Below are 25,171 nucleotides of genomic sequence, written 5' to 3' on the forward strand. Positions count from 1 at the left end.
GAATCAGCAGTCAAGTTTTCAGAATTCCAACTCATATGAAGCTCTCAAATGAAGTAGAACAGGAAGTATTTTGCTGCTCAAGAGAAAGGCAAGCAGCTATACAAATCTTAGGCTCTGTTTGGGGAAGGACTTATAATAAGGATAGTTTTCAGCTAAAGGGGGGGTGTTCTATAACACATGAGTTTTCCTATCTTTTTGGAAGTTTTTATATGTGAGGTTCAATGTAACTTTGAGACTCTTATGTCTGTGCATCTTACTGATGTAGAATAGAATGCAGATGAGAAATTCCAGAGTCTAGGCTTTATGATCTAGTGACAAACTGGTTATGACACAAGAGACAACACCCTTAATTTTATCTGCTAGGTCAATAGATAAGGCCAAGCTCTCCGTCTTGCTAGGTATTGTAGCTATTCATCATCAGGCATGATTTTGAGATACAGTGTCTTTGTGTGTGTGTGTGTGTGTGTGTGTGTGTGTGTGGGCTTTCTTTCCAACAGAAACCAAAATACTTTCTCCTAGTGAAAAATGTAACTTCCATAGTTCCAGCCATCAACTCATAAATGTGACAGTTGTGTCCTTTAGATGCATCATTAGCTTCTTTCAAAAGTCATCCTTGTCTTGCTCTTTCTTTCCTATCTCTGTATAGGATGCATACGAAATGGAATCTGCAGAACCCTTTTCAAGTTATTACATCTCGCTTGCAAATATGCCTGCACTAAATACAATTTAAATTTAAAAGATGGTTTTAAGGAAAGGTTTTATTTGCGCCTGCATGAGCTTCTCAGAAAGACAGAGAGGAGAGATTGGGAAGTTTCGCAACTGGATATTCAGCATGCCATCTAAAGACAAGGATAGGTTAAAAAGGACACAGAGAGAAGATCAGTCACCACATGCTAAAACAAGTGCTATAAGTGCGGTTGGAGGTTGGATGGCGGCTAACAGATTGAGGTTGAATCCTGACAAGACAGAAGTACTGTTTTTGGGGGACAGGAGGCTGGCAGGTGTGGAGGATTCCCTGGTCCTGAATGGGGTAACTGTGCCCCTGAAGGACCAGGTGCGCAGCCTGGGAGTCATTTTGCACTCACAGCTGTCCATGGAGGCACAGGTCAAATCTGTGTCCAGGGCAGCTGTTTACCAGCTCCATCTGGTACGCAGGCTGAGACCCTATCTGCCTGCGGACTGCCTCGCCAGAGTGGTGCATGCTCTGGTTATCTCCCGCTTGGATTACTGCAATGCGCTCTACGTGGGGCTACCTTTGAAGGTGACCCGGAAACTACAACTAATCCAGAACGCGGCAGCTAGACTGGTGACTGGGAGCGGCCGCAGAGACCACATAACACCGGTCTTGAAAGACCTACATTGGCTCCCCGTACGTTTCCGAGCACAATTCAAAGTGTTGGTGCTGACCTTTAAAGCCCTAAACGGCCTTGGTCCAGTATATCTGAAGGAGCGTCTCCACCCCCATCGTTCTACCCGGACACTGAGGTCCAGCACTGAGGGCCTTCTGGCGGTTCCCTCACTGCGAGAAGCCAAGTTACAGGGAACCAGGCAGAGGGCCTTCTCGGTAGTGGCGCCTTCCCTGTGGAACACCCTCCCACCAGATGTCAAAGAGAACAACAACTACCAGGCTTTTAGAAGACATCTGAAGGCAGCCCTGTTTCGGGAAGCTTTTAATGTTTGATGTATTATAGTATTTTAATATTCTTTTGGAAGCCGCCCAGAGTGGCCGGGGAAGCCCAGCCAGATGGGCGGGGTATAAATAAATTATTATTATTATTATTATTATTATTATTATTATTATTATTATAAAATGTTGGTGCTCTTTTACCCCAGTAAGGCACTAGAGTGGGAGAATGCTAACAAGGTGATCCAGATAAATGGTTTGAAGCAAGGAATATTGAGTGCACCTAGGAATTCTGCCATGCCACTAGTAGTATGAATATAAATTTAGAACTGCAGGGTGCCTTCATGATAGCCACAGCCATACTCCCTCCCAGTCACACCCCTTCTTTAAGATTATATAAGAATATAATTGTAGGCAATAATAATAATTAGGGATGCACTTAAATGATCAGTGGAGGTCTCCATGTGTTGCCTTTCAGCTAGCTAGATCTACTATCTTCTATCATGGGCAAATGATTTGGAGTATGGCAATACTCAGAGTTATTTAAGTTGTGTCATTTAAGTTGTCATTTAAGTCATTTAAGTTGTGTTTACTTGTAAGTCATTTAAGTTGTGTTTACTTGTAGTTCCAACGCAAGAGTTGTTAAACTTTTCTTTTGGCAAAATTGTTGAAGGGTTAGGGTTAGGATTTTTGGAAAATCTCAAAAGTTTTTAATCTATTTTTTCTAAAAATTCTGCCCAGACACCATTTTTGACAGGCAAATCCCAGCTATGTCCAGGAAATTCCAGACGTATGGCAGCCCTACCCTTAAAGGTTAGCTTTAGGGGCGGCCGCTAGGGGCGCTTTGGAAGATGGCCGACAATACCATCTCTCCGGCTCACACGAGGTAATTAAGAGGCTAATGATGGGAATAATTAGCCTCCCCGTTTTCCCAGGGGATGGGAAAACGCTGCCTCGTCCGCGGTTGCCAATAAATCACCCCCGAGTTCGAAAGAAGGAGGGGGTGGGGGCACTGGACGGAAAGCCCTCGAGTGAGTTTTTGGACGCTACTTCTGATTTGCGATCCTAGCTGCATTGCTCAAGATAAACAATTGGAGAACTGAACAGAAGACTACATCAAAGATTCACAGCTATGTCGGTATGTTGAAACGGATCGGAAAGGGGGGGGGACTTTTCAATATGATTTACCTAACAACCCCTCCCCAAGAAGAACCGCCACATGATTGATTAGCAAGTGAGATGGGAAAATAAACTGTGTGGAAATAAAATTATTAACTAAAGGCTTTGTTTTGTGGAAGATCTGGAAAGGAAACAAAAGGCTTTTGGATGACGCAGTGCTAATTGGGAACCGCCATTATGAGACAGACTTTGTTGCAAGATTTACAGCTAAAGAGGGAGGGAGCCACAGCTCTGTTATCATATCTGAATTCTACATTTGATTTGGCAAGAACTCCCCTGAAAAGGCTGATTTATGGAGCAACTGGTCTGGGAAAGTTCATGAGCAGACGCTTAGACTGTATTTTATGAAAATTGCTGAAATGGTGCCTGCTGTTTGATTAGGACTTTTGGATCAGTGTGAAAATCCACACAGGACTATAACAATGTTTGCTTCAACTCGCTTGTGGAGATAACTCAGAGGTTATTAAGAAGAAAAATGATAACAACAAGAAGATTGGAAGACGGGATTTGTAAAGGATAACAACAAAGAGATGGAAAGATGGGACTTGTGAACATCAAAGCAGCAGAAATATGAGATGATTGGACCCTTTCTGAACTCGAAGCATGGGTACCCCCAACAAAAAATTAAAATTCGGCTAAATATTTGGAGTTTATTATGTACTGGTATAATTTGGAATTAATGTGATATGATTGGTTTGTTAATTGGAAATTTAATAAAAATTATTTTTTAAAAAATGTTAGCTTTAGAGCAAACAGCTACTCCTCGCTGTTCTTCTGATGTGCTTTCTCAAGAGCGACCCTAGGAGCCAATCACCAGTGACTGACTCACCTCTTTTCACTCGGATTGGCTCCCATCGGCACAAAGAGTGAGAAGACTTCTCAGTGGCTAAAAAGCTTCCCTTTCATGTTGATTGGGTGGCCCTAGGACACTGGAGACAGGGATCTGCTGCAAAAATAGCAACAGGTCTTCAATGCCCCATAATCTTGGACCCCTACACTTTGGATTCTCCCACAAGTCCTACAACTGTCCCAAGCCCTCATCAAACAGCATATCTACATGCAGAGATTGGGTGGAAGAGTGGGTTTCTGGTTTTTTTTACATAGTTTTACACTCATTGCACCTCTTCTATTCCACATATTCATCTGAAGGTGGGAACAGGAAAGCTTCATATGTACAACTCTCCGGAAAAAGCCTCACAGAAGGATATTCAGAGGTTCAGGTTGTAGGCAGCCCCCTTCCCTGACACCACATTTTCACTGACTGTGGAAATGACTTCTGAGAAAAGAAACAAACCTGTTTCTGCCCAGAATGCAGGCTGCATCAGACCCTTTTACAGTGCAAAAACTGTACCTGCATTTTGCAAGCACCAAGCTGACAGTTTAGCAAAGAAATGGTTGAGTAAGAGCACAGGAAGTTGGCAGGGGGTTGGACTAGATGACTCTTGGGGTCCCGTTCAGCTTTTCAGTTCCATGACTAAGGCATCACAGCTTCCTCCTGTTGGCCTTTATCCTGGGGTGGGTTCTCCCAGATACCAAAATATCGGCTTTCAGGAGTTTGCCACCCTGCTTGAAGATGTCTAAGCTTATCTACATTTGGAACTGTCTCTGTGTGATACTAATTGGGGTTTTTTAAAAACAAAACACAAAACAAACTCTGCTTGTAACTCCAGCAGTTTGAAAATGTGTTTTCTCGGGGTCGCCCTGCTCCCATTCATTCCCAAGGTCATAGATCCTCCCAACATGTTCCTGCCAGGCTTTGTGAGCACAAAAGTAATAAAACTAGCAAAATGAAACGTCTTTGAACTTCTAATTATGTACCGTATAGCACAGCAAACCACCGAGAGTAATATAAGGGACCAAGAACTACATCTTTCCAACTCTCCATCTGAGTTTGTCAATGTAGTCTGTCCATCAGATGGTATTTGGATGGTGACTGCCAATATCAGCACAAAACATCAAGCATAAAATGAACATTTCTCTTAACTCATGGTTTATTTTTGGCATTAATAAGCTTAAACATCACAGGAAAATTTGACCTATAATGGAATTTTAAAGTTTTTTTTAAAAAAACAACAGTATTATAGTATACTTCAGAGTTTTCAAAGTTATAGGAAAAACAATAACTAAAGGATAAATTAGACATGACATGGAATATCCGTGATCAGATATCCTGATGTCTTTGATTAAAAGCAGCTGCACTGAGGTGGGGGGTGGGATTTGGACTGAGCTTGTGGCACTTGGTTAGGGGTTCCCTCCCCATGTCATGACAACTTGGCCCTAAGTAAAAATATAAGCAGGCTCAGATTCCTGTTCTAATTTTCATCCAGCAGTTGGAAGGCAAAGAATAAAGAGATGGCATAAGCAGGTTTCCTCCATTACAGCCCAACAACATATAGCTTCTCCTGCTGCTGTCGTATGAAGGTTGACATACTGTAGTCCGGGAGCAATTTTTATTAGACTGTAACATACCCATAATGAAATCCCATTTCACTCTTTAGAAGCCTCTGGAATCAGAGGTATCCTATATATCAGAGGTTCTAAAACCTTTTACCCCCCCAGGGCTCACATAATGACAACTGAGAATTACTGAGGCCTACCACTCACAAAAACGATAGTGCAGGAGAAAAAACAGTCACAAAATGGTGGCAGAGGGAGGCAGCGTTTGGCATAATAGCAGCTAGTCACTATTGACACATTTTTTTACTGATCTCCAATCCATCTTTGGAAATTGTTAATTTCTTTGCCGCAGTATTGCCACTGTGGCAAGGAGTTCCATAGCTCAGCTTTCATCAAGCTATGGGCATACATTTGCTCTGGAAGTATCATCACTCAGCCTAACCAGTTAAGTCAGAATTTGATGAACCACAGGCTTTAAGCAGAGAATGTTTTTTCTTTTATATTTTTCCCTTTCCTACCTGCCCCCATGCCCCTCAATGTATTTTTACCCATCTCTCCTAATTTCTACTCACATTCTGTTGCACACTCAACTAATCCCTTTATCCGTGTGTAAAAAAAAAATAAGGTAGAGACCCCTGACCATTAGGTCCAGTTGTGGCTGACTATGGGATCTCGTTTTATTGGCCGAGGGAGCCGGCGTACAGCTTCTGGGTCATGTGGCCAGCATGACTAAGCCGCTTCTGGCGAACCAGAGCAGTGCATGGAAATGCCATTGACCTTCCTGACGGAGTGGTACCTATTTATCTACTTGCACTTTGACGTGCTTTCGAACTGCTAGGTTGGCTGGAGCAGGGTCCGAGCAACAGGAGCTCACTCCATCACGGGGATTCGAACCGCCGACCTTCTGATCGGCAAGTTCTAGGCTCTGTGGTTTAACCCACAGCGCCACCCGCGTCCCATTCATCCGTGTGTGCCCCCCCAAATCAGTTTCTTTCATCCCTTCTCCCTGATCCCTTTATATTAAACTCTTATACCCTTTCTTTCTTTTCCCAGTTTATATATAATACGATGTAAATAATAATGAGCACTGAGACGCCACCTGAGGGTGGCCCAAGGCCCACTGAAGGGTCCCAGTCCACTCCTTGAGGAAACTGTGCTATGCATCAGTAGCATCACCTGTAGCAGCCCACCACAGTTTCAGATTTCAAGGATTTCCTATAGGCTCCTGACCCAGAAATACTCTGAGTTTGGGAACTAAGCAGAGCTCATAGAGGAACAGAGTTGCCTAAGAGACAATAATCCTACCAAATGATTTATCACCTAAAATCCAAAGGAGGAATGTTCCAGAAGTGGGGAAGGTGAGTTAGTGGTTCCCTGAACTATCAGACTCTAGACAAGTTCACACAAGCACAAAAACCTTTTTATTTTTGTGTCACCTGCTTTGATTTGTTAGCATAAACTGACTACCAACTAAGGTGATGTTCAAGTGAGGTGATGTTCAACGATAATAAGTCCATGGCGACTGATTTGTGATCACTGCCCAGAAACAGCTGATACTGCAGTCACCAAGCAGAAGGCATGTGTGTATGAGCCAGCCTTCACCGTGTGATGAAACAGCAGTTTGGGGGCCAATGCAAACAGTGGTCATTTGGGGAAATTATTCTATAGCTGTCCACACATTTTGTGCAAAATTACTGGTCAGAAATGAAAGAGCTAGTAGACCCCAGAAACTCAGAGACTCTCTTCCATCACCCCATCAAGATTGCTGCCACAAGCAGACCTTCAACTCACACATCAGCTGGGGAAAGGAATGATGCTGGTTTAAGGAGGAAGTGAAGATATTGTTTATCAAGGCTGTTATTTGCCAAGGCTGTGCTATGTTTCCCAACCAATGGCCATATGGCCCCCTAGGGGCCCCAGGATATTCCAAGGGGGCCACAGGTGAAAACCACATAAATGGGGGGCCACGGCAGGAGACTCAGAGGCTATAAAGGGAAGCAAGAAGTGAAGGGGGGGGGAGATCATTTTTTTCTAAAAATCCTGATTGGCTGACTATCTGCTTAGCCAATCACAAGCAGGTAAGGGGGCAGCCCACCAGGGCCTAGTGCTCTTTTTTGCCATGTGCATTTTCTTGGAGCAGTCCCGGTTTGTTTCTAGGGAAGGAGAGGGCTATTGCTGAGGCTCCCACTTTGATCCAGAACCCCCATGTCCGGTACATGTGGGGGTGGGGTGGCAGTGGGTAGGGCTGGGTGAGCCAGAACTGCTTGTTGCCAGTGCTGGACCTGGTGGCAGCCTGGGTCTGACTCTGCAAGGCACAGGGTCCAATCCACCCCAGCACCTAGCAGAGTGGGGTCGCCTGCTGCTGCTGAGTTGCACCTAGTAAATAATTGTCTACTCAGAAGAAAGCCGCAGTGAGTTCAGTGGGCTTTACTCCCAGGTAAGGGTGTGTGGGACTATAGTGTTTTATCTAGGCAGCCAGGGCTCCTCCAGATGACAAGAACTTTTTGCACCAGGTCAGTGAGGACCACTTGCTTTTTAAAGTTATCCCATATATACAGAACTGCCTGTGTGCATTTTGGACTATATGTGTAGGTTTCCCACTCTGCGTCAAATAACTGGGGTCAAATAAGCGTTGTTTACTTTTTATAATACATGGAAGATGGATCTCCCTCAGGAGGTTCTGGACTCTCCTTCCTTGGAGGTTTCTAAGCAGAGGTTGGATGGTCGTCTGTCATGGATGCTTGAGCTGAGTTTCCTACATTGCAGGGGGTTGCACTAGAAAGATGGCCCTCGGGTCCCTTCCAGATCCATGATTCTGTGTTTCTCAGCTTCAACAATATTCCATTATGTTCCTATCAGTTTATGTAATTGTATTTTGTATAAATTATAAAAATTATACATAAAACATGTTCTATTTACAAACAAAGCATTTAAATAGCTACCTTTCTACTGCTAGGACGGAAAGGGGCATGGGCGTAGCCAAGATTTTTGTTTTGTTGGGGGGGGGGCAGAACCTCAGATTAGTATTGATTTGTATTTAGTTGGGGGGGAGCTGCCCCCTGCCCTCCTTGGTTATGTCCATGGGGGGCCACAGGAAGAAAACGAGGTCAGAAGGAGGCCATAGTCAGAAAAAGGTTGGGAAACTGTACTGTACTGACTGAGAAGGCCCTGAGGACTTTATTAACCAAACAAATATATGTTATAGTCTTACTATTTGTTTGGCATTATTTGTTACTTTTGGATATTAAAAATTGTTAGATATATCACTTTACTACAGAACATGACCATGCTCCATTATTTTTTTTAATGTATGCAGGAGTTGCTAACACCGTTGGCCTGTGGAAATATTTTGAGAAAGTTCTGTGGGTGCCAGTCACTAACTGTCTGTTGTGGGAGTGCGGCATAACGCAACATGGCTGTTATGGGGCAAGATGACTGCTGTGGTGACAGCAGTTGGTTACAGGGATAGTAGCTTCCATTGTGCCCACATCCAGCTCAACTCCAGGCCCTGTTCTCTATATGAAGCTAAATTATCCTAGTATGTGCATGAAACAAATTAGATTTTGTAAGCTGCCTAGGGAGGGCTCTGCCCTGAAGGGTGGCATATAAGAATAAAACAAAAAACAAATATATAAGTACATATTAAAGAAATAACTGAAAGTACAGAAGTAGAAACTTAAAGATTAAAAAATAAAACATACCCAGGCTGCAGGAGAGGCATCCATCCGCACAAGGAATGCAGTCTTCCCAGTCAAGTTCCTCTGCTTCACCTGCACATTGGGCAGTCCATGAAACAGTCAACATACACGGATTTCACTTCATGGGAGTCCAAACATCATTTCTCTGAGACTAACAGAAACTTGTAACACTGGTCTGTCAGCAGCACTCCCCCCAAATATTCCATTGTCTGCTAATATCAGTATTAAGGAGATGGCAGGTGACCATCAGGCACAAAGGTCTCAATAAATGTATGCCTGTGCACCATAAATATACCTATTTATCAGTATAAATTGCCTGGAAATGTTCTCATGTCCACTTTTTAAACTTGTGACAGGGGCCTTTGGTGGCCAATAATGGCTTAAAGATTGAGAACCACTGGCCTACCTCACAGGGTGGTACACTTCTCTTTATGCGTTAAACGACACGTGTGAGAGTTCTCCACATGGAGGAGCTCCATAGGCAGAAGAGACATCCCCTCCATCACACTGCTTTGAGTGTGAAGACTGAAGCCTCTTGTGTTAGAGCTCTTCTGGGCTGCGTGTGCAGAGGGGAGTTGTGTAATATCAGGGTTGGGCCCTGCTTGCCCTTCTGCTCATGCTGCTGCTTGTTTTGTTCTAGCACTGCTGCTGATTAGCTCCAACAAACTTTACCTGGGATATCACTGGGAAATAATTTTGCATCAACCTCTTTCAGTATAATCTAGGGCTGGGTCACTCTGGAGTCTTACACCCAAGTAAAGTGTAGCTGTTTTACCTCCAATCATGGGCGTAGCTAGGCTTTTTGTTAGGTGGGCAAAACCTCGGTTAGTTAAGTATTTATATTGATTTAGGGGAGGCAGTTGCCGCCTGCTCTCGCCTTGGCCTTGCGCATGCCTCCTATGCTAGAGTCCTAATGGTGAAGCTTGTTTAGTTTTATTGTGAAAACAAAGCTTTTACACGTTAACAGTGCACTGTTGCAACTACCCCACTAACATTTTATTTTATTTCATCGCTGTGCCAGATGCAGTATAGAGCACAGATGTGTCAAGCTGTCTGGACAGAGGGCATATTATTAGACAGGCAAGTTTCTAATCCCAGAACAAAATGGTTTTCATAGCAAAAAAGCTTATGTACATTTCAAGTTCATCAAACCTGAAATAAAAACAAAACTCTGCTCATGTCCTTCAGCATATGATGGCATACAAGAGTATTTAGAGTAAATTTGATTATCATTTTGCACAAACGAAAAGGATTTTATTTGTCTTTTGAGCACCAAGCGACAGTAACCGACGTTGTTGCTGTTTAGGGAAATGAGCAAGGCACTAATGTAATGGTTTTGCTCTTCACCAGAGGTCAGATTGTTTTAACAATATATGGTGGATGTGAAGTGCAAATGCAGGCAAGCTCCAGGCTTTGGGGAGATGACTTCCAGTCAGAGGTCCTGTACAAGCATGGTAATGTTGAACATAAATGCGTATAGCTTATAAACATTGATGAGTTTGCTGTTATGGGTCAAGTCAGTTTCTATTTTAAATTCAGACCCAATTTAACTGCAACCCCAATGAACAATTTACATGTCTCTCCAGAAGTCAGTCTGTGGGCTGCAGTGGAGCTAAGTCTGAGGCCAGCCTTAGAAGGGTCACCCAACAAGGTCAACTATTTCCCTCCCTGAAGAGAGGGTTAAGACTTTGTGCGTTTAATGTATTGACCTCTTTGGCTTTTTGTCTATTGATTTTAAATAAACATATCCACAGAGATCAGAAAGCTGAAATGCTTTCAGAAAATCTGTGTATTTGAAAAACTGGAGATTGGATAAAGAAATTCACTCTGCATCATTGCATCTTCATCAGAGACATTTTCATCAGAGCAAGACAATCATTTTTGTAAATTGTTGTTAAAGCGTCCCAAAGAGGTCAGCTTGTGCTACTGTAGGGGGACCTAATACTGGCATGAGATTCTTCTCCGCCATCCAGCAAGGCAGCTCCATGCTTGCCACCATGCAGTGGCTACTATAGGGCAGGTGTTCTGGGAGAAAAACTCTGGCAATCAGGAACCAGCTTATGGGCACCACATGGCCTATACTTTCATCCCCTCCAACATTCCTCCAATGAAAATAGGGACATAATGATAATTTTACTATTTATATCCTACATATCTTACAGGGCTGCCCCAGCCACTCTGGTCAGCTTCCAACATATATAAAACATAATAAAACATTAAACATTAAAAAAGCTTCCCTATACACGATAGCCTGGGAATTGTCCTGCATGTCTTCCACCATTAGGTGGAGTGAAACTGATAAATGATCGCTCTCAAATCTGGGTATGGCCTCCTTACAGTGGCAGAGCTTTATGCTCTGGCACCGGGGGGGGGGGAGAGCAGGCGGGGGCGGGGCTGGCGCACGTCCTGTGGGGGTGTGGTGCCCAGCATGGGCGGGGGGGGGGCAGCCGCGATGGCACCCCACTGGGATCGCGCTGCCGGGGGCAGTGTGCTTCCCCCCCGCACTCCTCTTCCTCCGCCAGTGCCTCCATATTCTTAATGTGTAGGAGAAGCTCCTCAGAGACAATGGTGTACTCAATAGCACTCATCCTGATTCCAGACAAGAAGGTGAACTCAGCTGGATGGTCCTTTCCAAGGGTACTATTTAGAATGTAGAGGCTTAGTTTGAAAAACATTTGTGCTAGGCAGACCCACAGAGTTTGACATTTGGTCTTTTGAGGCTTGAGTTGTAAGTGGGCCTTCAACCTCCAGATCTGGTGGGGCATGGCTAAATTGTATGTATAAAGTTTGGTCATTTGGCCCTAGTCTGGCATTTAGGTCCCCTCCCAGTACAACCATTGTGTTCGGATTTTGCAGTGTAAGGTCTGCAGCATATCCTTCCAGCTCACCCTATTGGGCTCTGATCTCCGATTTCTAATGCACTGGGAGCATGTAGGCATTTCTAATTAACAGCACCTTCTCGTTAAGGTGGGGCAGAGTAGCCAAGGTGTATGTCTTCAGTGAAGGGAGGGGCCTTGGTGTGGAGTCGATGTTGCTAGAAATAAGGATCCCCAGCCTTTTGCTCTGTCATGCCTCTTTCCTGGTTCAGCCCCCAATGTAAAGGAGAGTTACAGTGGTGCCTCGCAAGACGAAATTAATCCGTTCCGCGAGTCTCTTCGTCTTGCGGTTTTTTTTGTCTTGCGAAGCACGGCTATTAGCGGCTTAGCGGCTATTAGCGGCTTAGCGGCTTAGCGGCTATTAACGGCTTAGCGGCTTTAAGAAAAAGGAAACAAACTCGCAAGAACTCGCAAGATGTTTCGTCTTGTGAAGCAAGCCCATAGGGAAATTCGTCTTGCGGAACGACTCAAAAAACGGAAAACTCTTTCGTCTTGCGCGTTTTTCGTCTTGCGAGGCATTCGTCTTGCCAGGTACCACTGTACCCATTTAATGATATGTCATCCCTGGTCCAGGTTTCCTGTACCAGTAAGATGTGATGTTGTGATAGAAAGTCAGTGAAACAGGCGTTCCTGGTAGATGAAGCCCATCCAGCTACATTTCTGGTTAAGAGGGTAACCTTATGCTGGCCTGTTGGCTGTCAATCCCTCTTTCCCTCACGAGGTGGTTGGGGCTGCTAATTCCACCCATGCCTTCGGAAGTATTAAAGAGGCATGCGCTGCAATGTGGGGGTCATTGGCCAGCAAGGAGCCAGCTTCATAAGCAGGGACATCATTTGTCCTGTTCTGTCAGAGATGTAATGGGAATAACTGGTCCTCCTGCTTGTGCCTCAGTAAGTTCCTGAGTCTTGGAGATCCGTATGTAGCCTGGGGACTGTGGTGTGGCTTCAGCTGTCTGTCAGCAGCATGATATTTCTTGGTTTCCTTAAAGGTTATTAGCTTAGGGGTAGCGGGGTTGCCAAGCTGCTGCTCCTCTTCTTTGGTGTTGCTTGAGAGAATATCTGGCTGATGCACACGTAGCCTTCTTCGTGGTGAGGAGAAGTTGGATGTATTTAATTGGTGTGTTTCCAACTCCTGTGTCCTTGCATCTGGAGTTGAGATTACAGGTTTAATGTTTGCTAATCTCCTCTTCAGATCAGAGAGTTCCAAGGATTTCTCATCCTTCTTGGTGCTGTTAATGTTTTTATTACTATTTGTTTTGGTTTTGGTTTCCTCCACAGGGTATGTTACTCTACTGATGATCAGCTCTCTCTTTCTTCCCTGTATTCTTTTCAGTGCTTGTTAAAAACATTTTTGTTTAGACAAGCCTATTCAGATGTTTAGAAAGTTGATGTGAGTCTTAATTTGTTCTCGTCTGCTGCTATTTTAACTTTTAAAATGTCTTAAATTGTTGTTATTTTTTCTTAGTGATAATTTTATTCTTTTATCATTTTTGTAAACCGCTTTGAAGGTTTTTTTAAAAAAAAACAATCAAGCAGTGTATAAATCTTATAAAAAAATTAAGCTATAATTACTATTACTTGTGTGTGTGTAGGTGGGAGGATATTGGCAACCAGCTGTTTGGCTGGTGCCAGTGTGCCTTGATGCGGAACTGTTTCCCTTGGGAGGTGGTGGACTCTCCTTCCTTGGAGGTTTTTAAGCAGAGGTTGGATGTCCATCGGTCATGGATGCTTTTGCTGAGATTCCTGCATTGTAGGGGGTTGGACTAGTTGACCCTGAAGGTCCCTTCCAGCTCTACAATTATGGAATCAAGGAGAACATACTGAGTGTTTGGCCTTAAGTGTGTTAATGTGCTGTTGTCAGAAGTTTTACCTTTTCTACATTTGTGCTTCTGGCAGCTATTATCAGCCAGGTAGTATCCATCAAAGCATCTTTCGCACATGGTTTGATCAGGGCACACTTCACAGTGCTCAAAGCACGGCAGGCAGGTGTTCTCTTCCTCTGAAGAATAGTGGCCCAGAGGGCAACTTTCTCTGCATTCTCCCAGGTACAGGAAGCGTGTGTTGCCTTTCTTATCTGTAAGGCAGAAAGCAAGACAAAGCAGAACAAAAAACACTAGGAGAATTGTTCATCAAAAACAAACAAATCAACCCCAAACCTTCCTGTTTGTATTAAAAGATCATTTTGATCTGGGGAACTGATTAGTGGGAGCATTTGTGGCTGAGCCACCAAAACAGTTAATTGAGATTTGGAGTTGCTGCTGCCCCTTCTCTTACATTTACCTGTCTGCTTAGAAATGGAAAGGTTTCCCATTAACAATAACTGAACCTTTTTCTTTCAGAAACTCATTCTGAAGCCCATTATTTTCTCAGAAAGCCTGAAGTGCTTAATTAAATTAATGCAGGGAAATCTTCAGGAAAAGCAATGACTGGAAAAGAAAGGTTCCCTGAAGTTGCTCACACAGTAACCCAGGATACAAGCCCCATTGATACTCTGAAGTATTCTGGGGGTGCATTCATACTGCCATGTAAAGCATTGCTTGTTTCCCATGTGCTGTCTGGCTTGTTCAAACCTCTTGTCAAACTAGCTGGATTTATGACAATGAGAACTGGCCTGTTAATTTTGTTGAAAGTAAATACCTAGATGTATCAACAAATGTTTAGAATTGCATCTACCTCTGCATGCTTGTCTTCTAGATAAAGTCACACGCAGTGGTGGGAGGATGTTTCACTGTTTTAGTTATTCATGTTTTATTTATTCAGCTGTTTATTATAAAAAATTAGATGCTTTATCCCTACCCCTAAAAGATTTAATGAACAACATCCTTAAAACTGGGAAGCTACCGGACTCTTGGAAGGAGAGCTCTATCTCGGTCATCCATAAACAAGGAACAGAACTATCAAATATCACTAACTATAGACCTATCGCTCTGCTAAACAACGACCATAAGATGTATGCTGATATTATCGCAAACAGATTAAATATATTGTTGAAGGAGACAATTCATAAAGCTCAAACAGGTTTTCTCCCTGGAAGATATATGCAATCCAATATAAGAACACTAATAAATGTATTAGAATACTTAGATCATAAAATTGATAAACCAGTGGCCATCATGTTTGTTGATGCTGAGAAGGCTTTCGATAATGTGTCTTGGAAGTTTATGAAAGAATTGATAGAAGAAATGGGATTCAGCGAAAATTTTAGTAGAGGAATAAAGGCAATCTATTCTGATCAAAACTAATCATCAATGGTAATATCTCAGAGGAATGCAAAATTAATAAAGGAACTAGGCAAGTATGCCCCTTATCACCCCTAATTTTCATTTTAGTAATGGAAGTATTAAATAACCAAATTAGGGAAGATGATTGTGTTAAAGGTATCACCTTGGGCAACAACACGTATAAGATTAAAGCATTTGCAGACGATGTGCTTGTCATGACTGAAAATCCCAAAGAAAGTTTGATAAGAATAATAGAATTGTTTAATAACTTTGGAGAAGTGGCAGGCTTTAAGTTGAACACTAATAAGACTAGGTTAATACTTAAAAATGTACCTACGACTGAAAAGAAAGACATAGAAGAAGCTACGGGACTGAAGATTTTCTGGAAAGCAAAATATTTGGGCATCTGGATTACTCCCAAAAATCTAAATTTGTTTCAGGATAACTATATAAAAACTTGACAAGAAATTTTAAAAAACCCTTGAAACCTGGACTAAATTGAAGTTGTCAATCCTTGGTAGGATTTCGATCATAAAGATGAATGTTCTCCCTAGGCTGGTTTTCTTATTTCAGATGATCCCAATTCTGAGTGAGGTAGGCTGCCTCAAAAAATGGCAACAAGAAATATCTAAATTTATGTGGGAGGGCAGGAGACTCAGGATTAAACATCGAATTTTAATAGATATAAAGGATAGAGGTGGTTTTGCCCTGCCCGATTTGAAATTGTATTATGAGACAGCCTGCCTCACATGGATGAAGGAAGGGTGCAATTTGAAAGATATGGATATGTTGGACTTGGAGGGACATAATAACCGTTGGGGTTGGCATGCTTATTTAATATATGGAAAAGCAAAAATACACAGAGATTTCTCAAATTATATCATAAGGAGCTCACTTCTCAAAGTTTGGGAGAAATATAAAGATCGGTTGGAGTAAAGGCCACAGTGGTAAAGAGAAAAAAAAACATGTTGGAAAATTGGCCTACCTATAAAACACTTTTAAAAGAAGAAGAGAACCAATTGAAACTTAAGAGCTTTGAGGAATTAAGAGATGTCATTACAGATTGGTTTCAATATTATCAAATATTTGAAAGATTTAAAGTAGATAAACAAAAAGGGTTCGCCAAGGAAACCTTGAGATTTGAATCTGACGTAATAAATTCAAAAAGTAAAACCCTCTCTAAAACTTATCGCCTCCTCCTAGACTGGGAAGTCAAGGAGGAGGAAGTTACATCAGCCATGATAAAGTGGTCTCAAGCCTGGGTATGCTATAACAATGTCCCAGTGGGAAAACCTGTGGAAGAATAGTTGGAAATTTACTACGTGCTATGCCATACAGGAAAACTTGTTAAAAATGCAACACCGGTGGTATTTAACTCCATGGAAATTAGCCAAAACGTACAAAGGAGCCAAAAGTAATGGTTGGAGATGTGGAGACCAAAAAGGCTCACTGTACCATATATGGTGGCAATGTAGCAAAATAAAGAAATTTTGGGAGGAAATCCACTTTGAACTAGAAAAAATGTTAAGAATCTCATTTATTAGGAAACCAGAGGCATATCAGGCACTACTGATTCAGATATTCCTTAAAAAATTAAAGATATATGTATTTTTATATGCAACAGTGGCAGCGAGAGTGCTTATAGCTACAAGGAGGAAAAGCGACATAATTCCTTCTAGACAAGAGTGGATACAAAAATTGACTGAATATGCTGAAATAGATAGTGTATCTGAAAAAATAAACAATAAATCGAGAATTGCATTTGTATCAAAATGGGAGGCCTTCAGAACATATCTTAAACAAAATTATACCATGTTAAAATCTGTAGCAGCTTTTGAGTGATCCCAGCAGTTTTTATTAATTGCTTATATAAATATAAACATTTATAAATTGTGAAAATATTAATATAAAAATAGTATTTTGATATGGCAGTAAATTTATGTAAAAAGAATTAAGGAATAAATGGGAGGTTGAGTATATATATGAAAAAAAATCACATTTGCGAAAAGAATGTCCCTATTTTCTAGGGAATGTTGGAGAGTATATTAAACAGAGTATATTAAACAGAGATGCAAATGTATATGCATATGATTTAAGTAGACATGCAACGCCCCAGAGTGGGGAGCAGCCTATGTCTGCTGTCAGGAACCTCTAAATGGAAAGTTCCAAGGCCCCTGCTGTCCCTTCTTAAAATGGTTATTTATCTTTAATGAGCCTTGGACCAGGCAGCCCTTCAGACAGAGGATGCCTTCAGACAGAGGACTGGCGTCTGTGAAGTGTGGCACATGGCCACTCTATCCCTCTGTCTAGGCTGCCACTGCTCAACAGGAGGGAAACAGCAGCTCCTTGAGTCCTGGCAGCAAAAATCCTTCACTTCCACATTTGATACTGTCAGGACTCTGGAAGACTGGGAACCCATTAGCTAATAAATATATTTGGTGGGTATCCAGTATAAATAACTGGAATTCAGTTTTGGTCTGGGATTGGAATGGAGTGGGACCAAGAAAATCCCAATTGTACAAAAATATGCTGGCATACTAAATATATAAAATACTGCTTTTTAAAATAACAACGTCATATAAGCAACTGTACTATCCACTTTGGATTTTGAACTAAAATCAAGGCAAAGGAGTGAAGTCGTCAAAGAGCACATCCTTACCTTTTCCACAAGCGGAGCATTGGTTGGGTTCGCCTCCACTGCATTCCATGCAGGTCTGATGGCATGAATGACACTGACTTTCAAATTCATATTTCCCTTTAGGGCACTGAAGAACACAGCGCCCATCATTCAAAGAACTGTTACAAAAGAAAAGGGGGAAGTTTAATACTAGAATCAAAGAATAGAAGAATACTTTCCTTTTAAAAAACAAGCTCAAACAGATTCTGAGAACTGCTTCCATGTTCGGTTATATTCCTTATATTCTTTGCACTTTGTTCTCCTATCAGCATGAAACGTATTTATGACATGTGGCAAGATAAAGAGTAAGGTCAACTAAGCTGTGAACTTTGACTTTATTTTGCCACCTGGAGCCAGATTTTCACAGACCATCCTCATTGATCTCATGTTCCTCTGTCTCCACATCTTCGTCACTGAAGTATTCCAAGATCCTACCAATTTTTATTTATTTTTGGAAGAATCAATCACTTTTCATGTTCACACACACACTCTCTGCTTTAGCTCATCTATTGTAATTTTTACTCAATTTTGTTTGTGACGTGACCTCCAGGAATCCTAGTGTGGGTTTTTTGTGGGTTTTTTTATTTTAAAAAAAAGAGTCAACAGTTGATGCTTTTTATGAAGGATGTGTTTGTTTTGGGAGATGAATAGTTTAAGTTGCTTGAAGGATGCAAATGACTAGGTCCTTCAAATATGGGCCTCATATCAATCTCTTTGTTTTTAATTACTGTATTTCACTCAACATTGATATGGGAAAGCTGTATTCTGGATGAGATGATGCAGTTTCACCAGTGCATGAGACAGAAATGTGGAAGTCTTCCTGCACCCTGATCCTGTGTGTTACCTAAAGGCAATGAGGAGAATGTTGTACCACAGCTTTTATTCAAGGGGACTTACTACAGCCCAAAGCTGTAGTATCTCCAGGGCCTTAGAGCAGGCATGTCCAACTCCCAAGAGACTGCGATCTACTCACAGTATAAAAAGACCAGTTGTGATCTACCCATTGTCATTGCCAGGAGTTGTAGAGCTTTTTTTAGGGGAGGGTTGGCCAAAGGCAATCACTACACTTCATTCCGTGACCTGGGACACCCCCGCGATCTACCTGTAGATCACAACCTACCTGTTGGACATGCCTGCCTTAGAGTATCCGGCCTTTGGCAGCTCTTTCCTGGCTCCTTACGCTGTTTGTTTTTGTTTTATCTAGTGTTTATTTCTGGATATTATTCCTAAACAATTACTGCTTCTTAGGCCCTTGTTGAAACCCGATTCTGATTCTGAACATGGATTCAGTTGTCAGATTCCTGATTGTGTTAGGATATCTGCTGGAAACAGATGGCATAGAATACACCTGTTCTTAGGGTGATATTTTTAAGTTTTATTATGGGAAATCAGTAGCTTATTAAAGAGGTATTGATTTTTCACAAATGTTCATTGCAACGTCTGTAAAGTGATACTGAGGAAAAGTTGCCCTTTATTTGAAATAGCAGGCTAAAGTGCTTGACTGTTGCTTGTGTGCTTCTGAAGAGAAAACCATTTCAATTAGCAAACATGAGTTTTTACTTGTGAGAACCTTGATTCATAAGGAGATACCTTAGCCATCCATTCAAAGCCCTCTTAGACAACTTTGCTTCCCTCAAAGAACCCTGGGAACTGTAGTTTGCTGAGAGTGTCGAGAATTGTTAGGGGATCCCTATTCCCCCCACATAGCTTCAATTCCCAGTACCCAAAGTGAACTACTAGGTTTCTTGGAGAGAAGCCATAAGCACTCTTATACCACTTTAATAGTCATCTATTAAAGTGGTATAAGAGTGCTTTCAATGGATGGTGTGGAAGTGACCGGAATCTATTTGCAAGGATGCATGCTAGTTTATTATTAGTCCCTTGCTCTGAATGACACTTAGTAGAGGTTTAGCTGCGAATAAATACAACAATAAAAACAGACTACAGTGCTGACATAGCTTTAGAAACAGATAGCATAGTCCCAACTTGTGGGTAGTTAACAGATGCTTATTCACCACTAGTGGGCTCAGTAGGCTGCTGAATTTGTCATCTGAATGAGATCTGGACATCAAGAAGGAAATAGTATTCCAAAGTGTTGCTGTATTATTGCCTAGATTGCCTCCATTCATTAAACATAAGAGTCAGAGGAAAGTTTTGGGATGTGAGTGGCAGAGTGATGATGACCTATTTTTGAGAAATCATGAGGCACTTCAGAATGATATTTGCCAACAAAATCTGGGGGTGTTGACCACACTGTACTGTACTGTGTGTTTGCAGCTGCTGCATTTCCCTTTAACTGGTCCACATGAGGTTACCCTGAAACAACACCAGTCTTAATGCTTTCCCTTTGTAAATTTAGGTGTATTTGTGGGCAATCCAAAAAAATTGGGGGAAGTTGGGTTCCACATCACTCTACTCACGGTCTCAGGTGATTTGTTTTCCATGTTTTGAGGTGGATGGATTAATGGTGACTTTCTGCTACTCCCCTTTCATTGCCCACTATGTCATATTTGCCAACATTTCTCCAGTGAAAACAGGAATATCCAATACCATAATAAGAACAATTTTATTATTTATACCCCGCCCATCTGACTGCGTTGCCCCAGCCACTTCCAAAATATATATAAACATAATAAAACGTTAAACATTTAAAAACTTCTCTATATAGGGCTGCCTTCAGATATCTTCTAAAGGTTGTATAGTTACTTATCTCCTTGCATCGGGAGTCACATAGCCCCATAACCTCCAACATTTCTCTGATGAAAATAGGGGCATCCTAAGGAAGAGCGGAAGGACAGATCGTGAAGCTGAGGCTCCAATACTTTGGCCACCTCATGAGAAGAGAAGACTCCCTGGAAAAGACCCTGATGCTGGGAAAGATGGAGAGCACAAGGAGAAGGGGACGACAGAGGACGAGATGGTTGGACAGTGTTCTCAAAGCTACCAGCATGAGTTTGACCAAACTGTGGGAGGCAGTGGAAGACAGGAGTGCCTGGCGTGCTCTGGTCCAGGGGGTCACGAAGAGTCGGACACAACTAAACGACTAAACAACAACAACAAAGGAAGAGCGGGACATTGTGGGATCAGAACAGAAACTGGGATGGCTTCTGTGAATCTGGGACAGTCCCTGGAAAACAGGGACACTTGGAGGGTCTGCTATTTCCTCAGTGCATTCATTTCTTTTCTGACTGTGCTTATAACTATTTTCAGTATGCTCCTGAATGGAATGATTTCTTTCCCCCCCCCCCCCGCCCCAGAGATTTGCACAAATCTTAAAAAGTGCACAAGCAAACTTACAACTGCCTGACTATGTGCTTCTGCTCACTTCATGGACAGGTAATTTAAAAACAAAAGGAAAAAAGCATTGAGGGTTGGTGCGCAGCTCTCTGCATGTATTCCCAGCTGGCATATGAATAGCATAATAAAATCAACAAATTAGGAGACAGGGGCAAACGCAGGGCATGCCTACTGTTATGAACAGGAAAGACTGTAGTTGCTCCTTATATACAGATTCAAATACATGGTGGTGTAGGCGTTGTTGTTGTTGTTTAGTCATTTAGTTGTGTCCGACTCTTCGTGACCCCATGGACCAGAGCATGCCAGGCACTCCTGTCTTCCACTGCCTCCCGCAGTTTGGTCAAACTCATGCTGGTAGCTTTGAGAACACTGTCCAACCATCTCGTCCTCTGTCGTCCCCCTTCTCCTTGTGCCCTCCATCTTTCCCAACATCAGGGTCTTTTCCAGGGAGTCTTCTCTTCTCATGAGGTGGCCAAAGTATTGGAGCCTCAGCTTCACGATCTGTCCTTCCAGTGAGCACTCAGGGCTGATTTCCTTAAGAATGGATACGTTTGATCTTCTTGCAGTCCATGGGACTCTCAAGAGTCTCCCTCCAGCACCATAATTCAAAAGCATCAATTCTTTGGCGATCAGCCTTCTTTATGGTCCAGCTTTCACTTCCATACATCACTACTGGGAAAACCATGGCTTTAACTATACGGACCTTTGTTGGCAAGGTGATGTCTCTGCTTTTTAAGATGCTGTCTCTGCTTTTTAAGATGCTGTCTAGGTTTGCCATCGCCTTTCTCCCATGGAGCAGGCGTCTTTTGCCGGTAATTTCATGACTGCTGTCACCATCTGCAGTGATCATGGAGCCCAAGAAAGTAAAATCTCTCACTGCCTCCATTTCTTCCCCTTCTATTTGCCAGGAGGTGATGGGCCCAGTGGCCATGATCTTTGTTTTTTTGATGTTGAGCTTCAGACCATAGGCTACTCTGATCAAATTTGAAGGGTGCGGGAAGTAGATAAATAGCCAAACAATGCTCAAATTTGGACAAACCATAAATGTAAAAATGTCTTCATTATCTTTTTTTGTCAGTGCAGATCTTTATCCTGAATTCTTCACAGCTTTTCTGATAAATTATGCTACAGAATAGATTATTCATCTTTTAACTGAAACAGGTAGGGCTTGATGCAAATAGTAATAGTAAAATAATAATATATAAAAAGGGGGATGGGTAGGAAAGCAGAGCAACTGGTAATTTTCATGATGCATCAAGAAGCAGGAGCTTAGTCATTCTTTTTTAAAAATAGGGAAATATCCTGACAGCCTATGCAAACAATAGAAGACACTAGTTGTGTAATGTTATCCTAAAGGAATTTTTTCACAAGATTTTTCAGTTTGGGAAGACCCACAAGACTTGTTTCATGCTTGTAGAAGCAAAAGAAAACCTCAAGGTAGGAACTCATCTCCACTGAATGTCAGGTGGCATTATTGAAGTGTCATTCATTACTTGGTTTGGTCCAAGCCATTAAAAGGCCATAAAGCACCAGAGGACCCAGGAGATTCTGAGAATGGAGAGGGCCGGCTGCCAATAAATTAAAAATAGCATGCTTCAAAGCATTTTTCTTCTATTAGCCTCGTGACTTATTCCTATATGCAGTACAATCATTTATGTTTCACTTTCTTTTGCTTCTCATGATTTCTTATTGCATTTTCTATAACCTTAAAAGCACCTAGGGTGCATTAGATACATCTAAAAAGTTAAAAATAAAGGAAAACCTAGTAAGAGGAGAGAGAGAGAGAGAGATGTAAGAACTCAGGTGAAGTACAAAGGTAGAGTAATCTTATTTGCAAATAGCCTGTACATTGCAGAGGAAAATATTCAAAACAGTGATATGAATGGAGCTGAACTGAAACCATATCAGGCTATGTGGCTCTACAAAGAGCTGCTAGAAATCCTTTCATAATTTTGGAGATAATCAAACACTTCATTCAATTCAACATGTCTAAATAGGTCAGTTGTGGGGATCCTATGGTCATCCCAGATTTTGTGGGCATTGTCAAGGAGGATGGGAGTCATGGTCTAGCAACTTCTGAAGGCTCCCCACTCCTGAAATAGGTATTTTGTTAGACTGTGTGGATCATTCCAGACTTGGATACGTAAAACATGTTATTGTTTCATCACATGTTTGGCTTTCTCTTCAACTTACAGAGCAGCTTGGACTGTAATGCGCTAGACATGGACCATGCTGCAAGTTTCAAGGAGCCACAGACACCCCCCCACACACTAATGAAGAATAATCACGTACCTTGTACAGCCAGTGCAGTTCTCTGACGTTGGTTCTGGGCACTTAGAACAGGAATCATCACAGACCTGACAGTGACCAAGAGGGCCGATATTTTCCCCTGACAAATAAGAGCTTATTTATTACTTAATTTCTGTTATATGTTACAGACAAAGCCTTTTGTACAAGAAGGCATCATAATACCAGATGAAGAAAGCACCTTGTCAATTTTGCTGTTCCTAAGCTTTGTTCGAGGCTTGCAGCGGTACTGGTCAGGCCACAGGCACAAATTGCTTAAGGCACAGCCATAGAGTTCAAGAATACATCAGGGGTCAGAGACCACATGAAAACTGCAGAGATGCCTCAGTGGCCAGCCATGCCCCTGGGCCAGATGGACAAGAGAGTCTGACTTCCTATGTTCCTATTGTGAAGAGTGCAGAGTCCTGGCTGGTTCATCTGTGGAGAGGTGGTCCTTGAGTACTTGCTTTATAGGTCAAAACCAGCACTTTGAACCGAGCCCAGAAAATAATAGGTAGCCGGCACAGTTGGGCCAGAATTGGTGTGATATACTCCCTGGCAGTTTATTCCAGCTGGAGATGTGTGAAAGGCTCCTAAGATGAGTTTGTGTTATGTAGAAGAATTATGAGAAATGGTTCTCAAGCATAGGGTGGCAATTTAAGGTATTTTTAAAAAGGGAATAAGGACGATGATGATGATGATGATGATGGGGATCAGCATTCCCTTTTTAAAAATACCTTAAATTGCCACCCTATGCTTGATGTCATGGAATACTTTATTGGGTTTGCTTGTTACAGGAACAGCTCCTATATTTACTATGAAGGAGACGATCTAACTCCTCCTTTCACATACTACTCTGGAAAGGCAGAAAGAGGTTGTGTAACTCATTCTTCTCAGCTGATGGTAACATGTGAAAACACCCTTAGTGGGTGATTCCTGCAAACAAGTTGTTGAGATATTGCAATGGGAATGTTGGCAACAGTGTCTTTTTTAAAAAATAGCAGATTTTTCCTGGAAGTGGTAGATCCAATTTAAATTGTAGAGGTGATGTGGGGATTTTGGCCACCAAGTTTATGCAGGCAATTATGAAAATATCTATCTGTAATAGCTGATCTCTGATTTAAAATTTTACATGCCTTTTTTGTATGTTTGTTGTAAACTGCTTTGATTAAAAAAACGTATAGTGGTATACATTTAATTTTTTAAAAATATCTAAAGATTTGTGAGTGGACCAAAGGTGAGAAGCACAGGTGGACAGAGATAGCACATAAGAAGTAGGAAAACGTGTTTCTTTTGTGTAAAAGCAGGACATGGCGCACAGAAGAACACCAAGCACACAAGTTTCAATAGCTAAGTACGGAGATGAAATATAGTCTGTATATAGAAGAATTTGGAAATGGGGGTCTTTCAAAATGTGGTTTTGGTTGGGATAAAAAGGGAATAGAATAAATTTTGGACATAATTTGTTCTGCTCAGCATAAATAAGCATGGTAGATAGCTAAAGCTCTGAGAGATAGAGAAATGACACATCTCTGGAGGAATTCAGTCTGCAGAGTTGGCTCTAAACTCATTTGGAATTCTCTATAACAAATGAACTGTTTTGCACCAAGGGATTTGCAAACATACACTGATTTCCAGGAATCATTAGCACATTTGTGTCTGGCAGGGAGTGAAAATGCTGAGCCTTTCCACCTTACTTTTTTGTCTACAAGAAATATTTTTAAAATTATATTTTACTTACTTTTCCTGTGCACATAGCAAATACAAAAGTATTAATGAAGAAATCCACATTTTTATCCGATTTATATCTGGTTTAGTAACACTTGTGACACAGCAAGTAGCATTTCCCCGTTTCCAAGACCAGGATATCTCTCAGGGAAGAAGGGAAGGCAGGTGGGACCTCCCTGACAATGAATG

General features: G+C 41.9%; 1 protein-coding gene across 1 annotated transcript in view; it reads right to left on the bottom strand.

Moving 5' to 3' along the window:
* Nucleotides 1-25,045, bottom strand: part of LOC308457907 (proprotein convertase subtilisin/kexin type 5-like) — a gene marked incomplete at its 5' end in the record, with an annotated part of 51,129 nt that extends 26,084 nt beyond the window's left edge. Inside the window, 5 exons of the mRNA XM_080972127.1 lie at nt 8,902-8,970; nt 13,644-13,847; nt 17,654-17,790; nt 23,261-23,371; nt 24,996-25,045. Of these exons, the coding sequence (XP_080828253.1) occupies nt 8,902-8,970; nt 13,644-13,847; nt 17,654-17,790; nt 23,261-23,371; nt 24,996-25,045 (571 nt within the window). The remainder of the gene's footprint in view (nt 1-8,901; nt 8,971-13,643; nt 13,848-17,653; nt 17,791-23,260; nt 23,372-24,995) is intronic.
* Between the last annotated feature and the right edge of the window lie 126 nt (nt 25,046-25,171).

The sequence above is a fragment of the Podarcis pityusensis genome (assembly GCF_964106645.2).
Source record: "Podarcis pityusensis genome assembly, chromosome: 11".
Classification (NCBI taxonomy): Eukaryota; Metazoa; Chordata; class Lepidosauria; order Squamata; family Lacertidae; genus Podarcis; species Podarcis pityusensis.